General features: G+C 36.8%; 1 protein-coding gene and 1 long non-coding RNA gene across 2 annotated transcripts in view; one reads left to right on the top strand and one right to left on the bottom strand.

Annotated features, from left to right (window-relative positions):
- The window catches only part of LOC105267010 (Down syndrome cell adhesion molecule-like protein Dscam2), a gene marked incomplete at its 5' end in the record, with an annotated part of 23,272 nt that extends 22,186 nt beyond the window's left edge, over positions 1-1,086 (top strand). The window contains 1 exon segment of the mRNA XM_011305578.1: positions 978-1,086. Within this exon segment, the coding sequence (XP_011303880.1) occupies positions 978-1,062 (85 nt within the window).
- A 422-nt stretch (positions 1,087-1,508) lies between these two features.
- Positions 1,509-6,280, bottom strand: LOC105267011 (uncharacterized). The gene is made up of 3 exons (XR_892209.1): positions 6,212-6,280; positions 3,901-4,052; positions 1,509-1,589 (listed from the first exon to the last, which is right to left on the bottom strand). It is a non-coding gene; the product is annotated as an uncharacterized lncRNA (long non-coding RNA).
- Positions 6,281-11,880: the final 5,600 nt, after the last annotated feature.

The following is an 11,880-nucleotide window of genomic DNA, read 5'->3' as shown; positions in this document are numbered from 1 at the left end:
GAGTTTATTTCTTGTTTTTAAATATTTGATGAACTGTTTGACGTATTCTATAAATAACAGTTTGAAAAAATGAAATCGTATTTTTGCCAGGCTGAGAGTTCCTGGAGAGTAGTTTTGGATATTTGAATTGCGCGCAACCTTGTCACAATGTTGCCGCGTTAGACCGCCATTTTGAAGAAAATTCCTGACTTCTTCGGATATTTTTAATAATTTCTCAGGATTTACGCTGTAATTTTTGAGGAAATTACGTGGATATATTCGTGGATCATAGGCGGTGGTGTATTGCAACCATTTATATGTTTTGCACATTGTCGATGATTTTTAAAAGTTAGTTGAATAGTGCATGCCATTTGACGCTGTACAAATCATTTATTTCAATATTTTTTTCTAAAAAAACTGGACCGTCTATTTTCACGGGATTTCGCGGGTACATATATAATTATTACGTGAACATATAAACGAAGTTTTAAACGTTTTCCACATTTCCTTCTACTTCCATTTAATTAAATGCGAAAGTACCTTAATAAAAATTTTCCAGGCGCAGGGCCTGGAAAACGCGATTTTCTAGACGTGTAGCATTTGTCAAGTACCAGTCTGGAAAAGGTATTGAATTAAATGAAGTTAAAACTAATTTTGCTGCATATCTATTACTGTTTGACCCTGCTTTTTTGATAATGAAATGCCCATTAAAATTTTCCATTGAACCACAAACAATGAATATGTTTGGATTTTCAGAATCAGTCAAAAATGGCTGTCTATCTGTGATTAATTGGCTAAAAAATAATCATCAACTAATTAACTCAAGTTGCCCATACTCATTAATCATCGCTCCTGGTGCTGGTGCTGCTGTGATTTTCTGAAGACCCAAGTCTTGAGTCTCATGGAAAATCAGACACTGATTACCGTATTCTTCCATAGATCTTTGAAGCAATTCATGAGGAAGCAAATTATAATAATAGTTGAATGAATTTTTGCAGAAATGAAGCCACCGGCAGGGAAGCAGGCGCCTCCTACGGGGGTCACGGGGGACTCCTCACACCCTACGATACTGTGGCAGTGTAATCTGTAAAATGAGTGATAAACCATTATCGCTTGTCATGAAAACTCCACATCACACAAATTAAATCAACTAGAGGAGCAGCTCTTGTTCTCGACGATAGCGTCGTCATTTCTATAAGTTAAAATTATCATCAAGGTTACGTGTCATTAATGATAGAACCTACTTTTATTCCTCCCTTACAACGATCTAAATTAATCTACTCTTTACCATCTTTGATAAATAGGTTTTGATTAAGAATTCATGTATATTTATATATATATTGGTAATTCGTGTGATACTTTTTTTATACTTGGTATGCGCAATCTTGAATTTAATTTTCCTTATCCGTATGCTGTTTATAAAGGGAGATGAAGTGAATGAAATTTCGAGAAATCATCATCATTAAGTACGGATTGCGCTCGAGAAAAGGAGTAATATGTATTTTAGGTTTAAAGAATTTCGAACCTACTATAGAGATAACGATACAAATTGGTTGATTCTCACGCCCATGGTTGTGCCACACTGCCGCTCCCTTAGAGGCAAACCAAAACTGTAAAAGATATTTAGTACAGATTTATTATTTGAATTTTTATTACATTTCGTAACGAAGGTTGTGCATCCCCAAGGAGCCTCGGAAGCTAGGGGGTTGCGTGTGTGCTGATAAGCCGAGGCACATTTTAATTAATAATCATAACAAACGGAAAAAACCGCTGATAGCCCTCAATTAATGCTTAAAATCACTCAAGGCTCTAGATGTCATATAGTATTATCTAAAAAACAGTCGTTATAGTCGTCCGTTCGCACATACGTTCTTCCGCCACGTTGACACTTGGTACACGTTGGATCTGATAAGTTTTCAAAACTGAGACAATTCAAATGACAGCAATTTGGAAAACCATCAAAAGCCATTTTGTATGCCGAATCGATGCGATGCTTCTCCCTACACAATATTTAATCCGCTACTTATCACACCTTTCCACAATTATACATAAAATATAAATATATTATTATACATAAATAATGAATGATTAGAATAAATGCGACGGCGATGTAACTAATTTTTGAGAGACACAAGTCAACGGAGTACGATTTAGATTGATATTATTCATGGTTGGACATAGAAGGATAGATAACATAGAACGAAATGAAGAGGTACACGACGGAAGAGAAGACGTACTATATTGCGATCGAGTTTATTATTCAAACGACAGGACATCATTGTCTCATGCTTGCTAATTGCAGCGGCACATATTCTGGCTCTTTTTAATAGAAATATTTAGGTCGCGTTTAATTTAATCTCCAATTTTTCAGTGTATAGACGATAATTCATGCAAAAATTATTGCATCCCGAATTTAGGGGAATGAGGAATAATAACTAAATTTTTATTCAATATGAGAAAAAGCAAATGAGATATCAATTTCATTCGGCATTCGAACGGTCCGATTTATAAATGCAACATCGGCGCCTGCGGTTTGAGCAATGTGTAGTCGATCATTAGAATACTCCTCATAGAAATGCATAGACTACACGAGATCTCAAATAGATTAGTAGGAAATTCCTCCTTCTCCAGCTTCGGTTCCGTAGTACTTTATTCTCATCAATGTGATTTTAAAAAATGCTGAGCAAGTTTTTTCGTGTTTCGTGTAGGTGTTAAGGAAAAAGCGTGCAACCCAACGTATAGCCATTCGCTCTCCTATTAATGATAAATATTATTAATTCCAATAATACTACAACTATTATATTAAACAGAAATAAACAAGAATTGAAATATAAATAAAATCGTAATAGATATCGCCACTTAATTTTGTGATGTCTGCAAATTTCAACGTATTGTTATGTACTCCATTTCACAATTATCATTCTATTTCTCTCCTCTCTTATTAAGAATTCAATATTTCAGAAGATGAAAACGAAACAGGTACGTTACGTATTAGATATACACACCGACTTTTTATTGCACATTCAAGAATCCATTTGATGAAAATCAAATTGTATAATTAACAAATTTAATGAATATTCATGTTGTGATCCATCGATTTGAATTTGCTTCTTCTTTATATCTCTACAGACATTTTGATAGTTTTACTATGATGATGAGAGAACAGTAGCGCCTTTAATTTTCCCATTTCAGAGGTTTCGATTGTTATTTCTCCCTGCATTTACGAATACAACCCCAACTCTACCGCATAATCATGATGAAAAATAGTATGTGTACCTTAAGAAAAAAATCGGGACATCATTGCTGGAATTTACTACCGACGCAGAACGAAAAGTCGAGTTATTTTCCATGGTGTACAATATATTGTTATCATATAATCGATATTTTCCATTAAAACCATTTTTTTTCACATATTCGATTTTTTATTCATCAGATCATTTATTGTATCAATCATTTTGATATTGATCTTTGTTACAATCGGGCTCTCAGCGACAAATGTTTGATTGTTGAATGTGCAATCATTGGATAAAATGAACTTTATTCATTTTGAAACGGTGATCAACCTGTTCATTGTCAACGCCTCAATCTTATGTTTTTATACCAAAGTTGTAGTATCTAACATTAAGTTCAATAAACAGTTCATCAAAATCTTTCTTCTCGATTTTCTTATATTGTTGAAATAACACACTTTTCCTTGAAAATAATCCTCAAAATGCTTGGTAGAGTACGACGGTGAGATTCTATTTGAATATAAAATGTAGAGGCAAGCTTACATCTTTTGATGGGGTGCTCATCCCCCTTTTGGTGGCTAAAGTTTCCGCGTTTGAATTTCGGTGCTATTTGTTTCTAATGGCACTACTGCCTCCTAAAATACTTCTAATGTTTCTAATGTACCCTAATAAAATATAAAAGAATACTTACTAAAAGTGTAATTATTTAACGGCCGGCAACTTATCTTCAGCGCAATGTAGCAGCATCGAGATAGTACTGAAGCTTCTTGCAGATGACCCCTCAATGTTTAACAGGCAGTACGTTACAAGTTTTCCAAACGATAATTCCGCATCTTCAAATAGCTTTTATTGAAAATACAGTAAAAATTCAGAACATCACAATTGTAATATTTATTGGAAATTCAGTATATAATTGGCAGGACGATATGAATAATTTATGTTGAATTGTATAATTGCTTCAATCTTAAGTTTCGAATTCGTATTTTGATTAAAGGTTCAAAGCGACGCCGTAAGTAATACACAAGAGTTTACGTCATGAGAGCTGATACTAAAGTACAAAATATGTTAGTGATACGGTAAGTTATTATTGAATCGTGATATTATTCGCATATTCTTCCATAAGAGGTCAGCGACATGACGTCTGCCTGAAAGGTTACGTGCCATGGGGGTAAGGCACTGGGATCGGCCTGCGATTGGTTCTCTCAAAGATCGTACCATTGCCCCCAATATTTACACTGTTTGGACCGATGTTTTCCTCTATTTTCACAAGTTATTCGAGATTGCCAGCAATCATATGACGTTCTACCTCATTTTTCTATCTCGGTTAATCCACCAAAGCCACCGAAATCGAAAACAATTGCAAACAAAATTCTACGTAATATACTTGCTAATTGACAAAACCAAGCAATGCTTTCTGCATTTTCTCTGTTTTCTACATTTTCTCGTATGGAAATTGGTAGTACCTGCGTTCCTAACTCGAAAACTTGAAAATCACAACGGAAAAAGATTATCGGGAGTGGTGCGGTGGGCTTCGTACAGAGTGCAATAAATTTGTATTACATACTTCACAAAATCGAAAACATGAAAAACACTACCTTGAAATATTGTTCAAACTGTTAGATAAGATTATCTCACTCGTGTGGTGGCTAATTTTATGCCTTCGACTCGGCCACCAATCCTACACGAATAAAAAAGCCCATTACACCAGGGGAGATAGCATTTTTCTATCAAAATTTTCACTTTTTTGAGTTTGAGAAGTATCTAATATACCAATTCCCAGTCGAAAAATCCTGACAAGTAATACAAAAGCGACATTTCCATCGGAAAATATTCGGAAATGAAGGGACACAGCAATTACTCCGGAGTCTATTTTTACCTTATTTCAAAAGCAGCACAATTAGAAAAAATATTTTTACCAACTATATTTATTTACTGCAAGGGAAAGGCACAGATTCAAAATGCAAATATTTGTGTCTATTTATACTTGGGCCAAGTAACTGTATTTGGTAAAAATTAATTCATTTTGTAGAAGCAATTTTTTTTCTAAAGGCTCTCAACAAATGAAATAAATTTTGAAGAATAAATTTCGAGCACCTAAAGAAAAGATGCTTTTCAACGATAAAGTCATCCAATTCACATCACATATCGCAGAAAGAATAGAATCTTATTACCACTGAAACCCATAAACAAAGAGATACACGGTCAGAAGTTGAGTCGGACCTGGGCTAGATCACTAGAGGTGGATGACCAGATCATTTTATGTTATGTTATGATCTTTGTGGGGTTCATATCAGCCGCGTCCCCGTCGCGAACCCTGGGTAACGCCAAGTGCTGGTAAGGTTAGTAGTACCTTATCAAACGTTGAATGGAAATTAGCTAATTATAAATGAATTTATGAATTTAAAAAATTTTTCAAAATGATACACCTTCAGGAGGGAAGGGGAGCGGCAGGTTCCATACGCACATACAAAATTAACAGATGCACGGAGAGAAATTCATATGAAAAATTTGTGCCAGAATTGCTTAAGACATTACCGGATTGCGCAATAAGCGTGGAGCATTGCAACCTAACCTTAAATATTACGGTTCAGTCCAGTAAGACTTCCCAGCTCTGTCACTGAAGAAGTAATGAGAAATCCAGTAAAATTTACTGGAAGTGGAGTAAAAAGTGAATAACTAGTAAAAATATTTCAAACTTTTAGCAGTACATTTTAGAATATCGAATGAACTTCGGAAAAAATTGAGGATCAGTCCAGTAATTTTTGTTGCTCTGCGTAGTAAATATTCTGAAGAACTGCAGTGATTTTTCATAAATTTCACATGACTTTTCATCAGTGCAGTGCCATATCCCGCGTTTACTAATACGAGACCAGTAATTTTCCGTAGATATTTCTCCCCGTGTATGTTTTAAGGGCTCAATTCATTGAATGCACCTGATAGTTGATGTGTGATTTTCATTCTCAATTTTCCACAAAAATGGACAGAACACAATTTATACTTACATTTTATCTAACTCTTCTCTCCATGACGTCAGTCATCATGTTTCGGTACCTTGTATTAGAATAATTTACTTCTACAGTTTTTAGCCATGCCCGACCTCGCATATGAAAATAATAATAATTATGTAATTATAAGTTTTGCTCTAATCTGCACATACGAATTTCGAATTCATAATCAATCAAATATTTAAAGAAGTATAGAAGAATAATTGATAAACAAGTGTGGAGTTATCGTCCGCCGAGTTAAAATCTCTCAGGGTTAGCGAACAGGTCACCCAGATATTTGGTACTCGAATGATACTATGGTTCGATAAAAATCGTTTAATACTCTATACAGATTGTCTCCGCCATATCATTTCTACAAACACATTCAGACATCAATCCTAACATATATCAATCGCTACGTGATAATACGATTTCTTGAGCATATTCACCCTCACAACAATACTTCCAATTCTCAAAACCTCTTAAAACTTCCACTGATCTTTTGGCGCATTTATATTGCTTCTGAAACCATCGTCAAAACCTTTATGGCCTATGGCTCGTCGTCATTAGTGGAGCAATAAATTTGTAACTTTTCGTAGATTCCGACTTTATCAATTCCAAGACATTCAAAACAGTATATTATGCACCCCTCGGGAGAAAATGCTTTTCGACCGTGATGCATATGCTACTTTATGTCCCAAGGGATAAAAAGGTTACATACAAGGGATAAAAAGGTTACATACGCTGGGACATAAAATGATTTTTGTAAGAAGTGCGTTCGTACTTTATGTATTTAAAAAAATAAACATACCCAAAACATTGAGAAAAAACGGTATCTTGTAAGGAAAGGCTAAATGTTTTTGTCTCTCGTCAGAGAAAAAATCGTCTGAATGTTGCTTTCATATGGATGAGTAAACTGAGAAAAATCTGTGCCTGAAATTAAATCCATGTTTCATTATTCCTGTGGTATATGTCGTGGATAACTACCGCCGAGCCTCCACCCTTCACAAATAAATCATCAGGGAAATTTTAATTCCTTTTTTTTACTCGCAAATGAATTATTTGGTAGTTTTGTAAATGGCGTATAGATGAATATGTAGATAAATATGGGCCTATCAAAGAAATTGCGATGCAGCCTTGGTCAGAGTCCTCAGTTGCTCCACAAATATGTAATTAACGCACTAAGTTGATAGTTAGTTTAGAGTTCAGTAGGACTTTAAAATTTCCAAATATTGAGAGAAAGTTGAGAATGCGTGCAGAGTTGGGGCAAGGCAGATTCTATTGGTCTCTCAACATGAACGAAAAGCGAAAGTTTACAATTGATTTGTTGCTCCCAGATGGAAGCATTGCAATCATTCCATTTTTACATTTTTTAATTTTGTCTGGAAATGATATAGAACTGTCTGAAACGTAAAAATACAACGTTTGAGGGCTATGTGTGGGGGCGCGGACGATCACATGATGGTCAACTTTTAGGAAAAGGGAATATTCAACGGGTAAATTGAATCATAATCTGAAATTTTGTCGGTTCATAAATCCTAATATAGACTTGAGCTATGTTAAATGTCAGTCCGATCGGTGAAGGAGTTAGCAAGATATCGGTGATTGTTTTTGAAACGATTTTTCCAAATATCTTAGAAACTATGAAATCGAATTCATTTTTCTTTCTACTGAAATGTTTGTTTTAATGTGCTCTACATAGATCTACATAGATTTTTCGGAAAAATTCGGATGATTCCTTTAGGAGTTTTACATGACGAAACCCGCCTTGAATCCCTGACAGTATCGCAATTGAGGGAGATTTTCAGCGAAGACAGACCAAAAAGTAAACCTCATGTCTCTCAAATATGAAAAAAATTGCAAATCAAAATTTATTGTTTTTTGTGAAAAAGATAGCGATCTTATTCACAAAAAACAATAAATTTAGATTTGTAATTTTTTTCAATTCGCTGGACGATCCTCGAGGACTCCGACTTCATCTCGAAGAACATCCAGTAAAGTAAGTGATACAAACAAGTCCTAATCGCTCTGCAGTAGGACTTTCTTCAAGGTGGATTTGGTTCAAGGTGAGCATTACTGCAGTCCGAAATCATCATGTTTGAGTAATCGAAGGGACCCAAGGATGACCGTCTTTTACATCTGGCTAGCCAATATTAAATGCGTCTGCAGGCTGGAATCACGTCAGGCGCAGATACAAAAGACTTTCATACCGTCGAGGGAGTCAATGATCACGACGATCAGCCTGACTTTGAACCCTCAAACAGGAGAGGCTGGTATTTGAGCCATTTCTCCTCCTCTTTCGTAGATATATTGCTTTCGACTGGCGTCGAGAACTCAGGTACGTAGATGACTTTGTCTTTCAAGCCGAAAAGGACGATATCAGGCTTCGTCGCAGCGACGAACCTAACAAACGAGATGTTCCAGTAAATCTTACACCTGTCATTCATGACAAAGAATTTAATATCTCTCCTAGAGTGTAAGGCAGAATCGATGTCTGGTCTATCTCATACGAGTGCGGCAGGTGGTAATACAACACTCTCAAAACCGCGTTACGACGGTGGTTATAGCTTGTCACTGCTTATGTACGGGAAACCGACAAAAGATACATTAGAGTTTCCAGGGACAGGTTGCAAGTCCGGCATTTAACATCCGGAACTTGCCACCTCATAACACGGCTCCGACAGACCAGAATGTTTATCACGCCTTCTTGACACGCGCAAATGAAGCCCGCGGTTTTAAACATCAAGCCAGCCGACTTAAAAAATGAGTTGTTTTTCTACATGATGAACAAACACACCATACATGGACCTGTCAACATGTAGACGAAGAAGGTGGACGCGTCCGCCTCCTTGATAGTCACTCTTCGCCGAGATTCAGTCATGCTGACCACCTCGGCTACGACGAAACTCCAATCCGAGAGCGTTAGCTACGGTATCCGCCGTCTTGTAGAGAATGGCTTGAATGTCATGAAGCTCATGATCGTGCACAAACTCCAAGAGAGGATCCAAGCCATCCATCACATTACAGTCCAAGCTGAGGACCAAGCGCTCATGGAGAGGTTCTAGGCTGAGTAATCTGGTGTAGGCTCCTATGAATGTTCATTAGCTTACGAGTCTCTCTGTGGAATTCCTTCATCTCATCCGTCATCTATTTGAGCAGACCACAGGAGTACAGAAGAACTGCAACAACGAATATGTTTGTCGCGGCCATCTTGTCCTTTCCGGAGAGTTCGGACTTCCAAACTCTCCGCAGCCGTCAACGATACTCCTCACGAAGAGTCTCATTGACCGCCTCAGTGTCCACTGCAAATCGCAGATTGAAACCAAGATACCTATACGACTCCATTCCAAGAAGTCAAATGCCACTTCCATCCACCAGGTGTAGCTGTCCTATCCCTCCTGCAACTTTCCCTCTCTTCATGTGAAACATTGCGCATTTATCTATCCCAAAGTTCATTTCAAGTGTGCGTAAGTACACGGCAACAACATCAAACTGGCGCTCAAATTGCCGCTTTTCTGGGGTAAATAAGTGCAAATGCCTCTGATTATCAGGTCTTCCGGCTTGGTACCCACCAACACCACTCTAGGTGACAGATAGGGGCATCACTAAGATGGAAAAGAAGCGAGGACTCAAGGTATCGCCTTGAAAAACTACTCTTCTGAATTGCACCAACCCTGAAGTAGGACGACTCTTACTGGATGCGATGGTGAAGCGCGTTCTTCACAGTGGGGCAAGATTTCTAATGCACCTTACGATATTGTCTTCTGCCACGAGAAGCTTCAGTGGCAGGGAAATTAGCTCATGGCTCGTGCTATCAAATGCCTTACGATAGTCGACCCCGACATGAAAACTGAAAAAAATGCATGTCTCAAATATCCCCTTCGAAACTCTACAATTGATGTCTCGAAATATTTTCTGTCACTTGCCCCCTCAGGAGATATTTAGGCGGATTGTGTGGACCCTGTACATTCTGACTGATCTACATAGCGCACCTCGAGACGAGCATAAAAAAAATGAAATCGGTTGAATAGTTTCTGGGATATTTACAAAAATATTTTCATAAAGAACTGAATCTAATCTGAATCTGAACTGAATCCTATCTAATGATTTTTTGTGACGTCACAACAACTGAAGGACAATGGTGGGAGAAGTTAAGGCGGGCCTCCACTTCATGCTTTACGGAGTTTTTATGGTTCTTTTTTTAGGCACTTGAAGTTTCATTATGATTTGGTAGTTTCTGACACCTAATGAAGACTTGGGAAAATTCTGAAGAATATCGACCTCTACATTCGTTTTGATAATTTCGGAGAAAAATTATCGGATGCCCCCGACTTATTTGGTTTGTTTGTGTTATGTCAAATTGAACTCAGTTTACGGTAAGTTTAAGGTACGACGATCATGAGTCTTTTCTGCCTCCAGGTAAAAATGCCATGTTACGTAATAATCACGCATTCATTGAAACCTGGATTTGTGTAAAACCAAACGTATTCCTTATCATGAAAGCAGAGATAGGTAAATGAAGTTCGTCCGAGTCGAAATATATCGAAACACATAGGACTAATTCCTCATTGGTCAACTTGGACCGCCAAATTCAAATTCGGCTCATACAGTGCGCAGTAGACCTCGTGTGCCTAATTGAGTCCGACGCAATTTTTTCACTTTCCTTGGTTTTTAATAGCTATCAAGTGAATAATAGCTCAGAAAAATTTGGAAATTAGATGGAGTAGCTATACTTACCTATTACCAATTTTATGGGGTGCAGAACGGTAATATAATTGATTAAATCGCATGGAAATGAGTCATTTCAGAACCCATTTGTACATTCTATCTCGACATGTGTATTACGTAAATCAGTTATCTAAGGATGGAACGGTTAAGTGAAACATTGAGTGCATATGTCTGAAAAGCAATAATTAGTACAAGAAAATTAATTTTTATTACTGGTTGTTTCGGAGACACTTAAAATGTTCAAAAGTAATACAAGGCCTTAAATTCAAATGAACGGTTTCTAGAAGGAAAAACGAAGTACGGGGTACCTGTACAGCTATATGAGCATCCCCAAAAATATGTGAGATGACTTAAAGAGGCTAAATTCATTAATAGGTACTCAGTTTCACCAGGGATGTTTACTCACTGCAAGTTATCCTTATACATGAAATGGGAATAAATCATGGAACTCAAAAAATTGGAAATGGAAGCAGCTATTCTGACCTGTTACCGAAAAAATTTTAAACAGGTATATTTGAAAGACTAAAAATTTTGAGGCTTTGCACAATTTTTAAAATTTTAAGCACTTACCCGTAAATAAATGTATGATAAATGAATTTTTCTTCGCCACTCTCTTATTGTGAGACATACAGATACGATCTTCAATGTCGAAGGAAATATACGTTTCAATATCTTATAATTTACAATTTACGGTAGTCCCGTAAGGATGTTTATCCTTTCCAATGAGCAATCTGGTCGAGAAATAAAAAACAACAAACATATTCGAATAAATCATTTACTATATAGATAATTTTCTGTATTAATTTACAAGCCGAATGGCACACTTTTTGCTTGTGATTATGAAGAAATATGGAAAATGTTTATAAATATTGACGTAGGACTGATTACGGTCATAAAGCTCAAGTTTTGGTCGTACAACACCGTATTTAGCGAGCTGGGGCGACGTTTCCGACCGCCGT

The sequence above is a fragment of the Fopius arisanus genome, unplaced genomic scaffold (assembly GCF_000806365.1).
Source record: "Fopius arisanus strain USDA-PBARC FA_bdor unplaced genomic scaffold, ASM80636v1 scaffold00043, whole genome shotgun sequence".
NCBI lineage: Eukaryota > Metazoa > Arthropoda > Insecta > Hymenoptera > Braconidae > Fopius > Fopius arisanus.
This window is presented reverse-complemented; position numbering and strand designations above follow the sequence as displayed.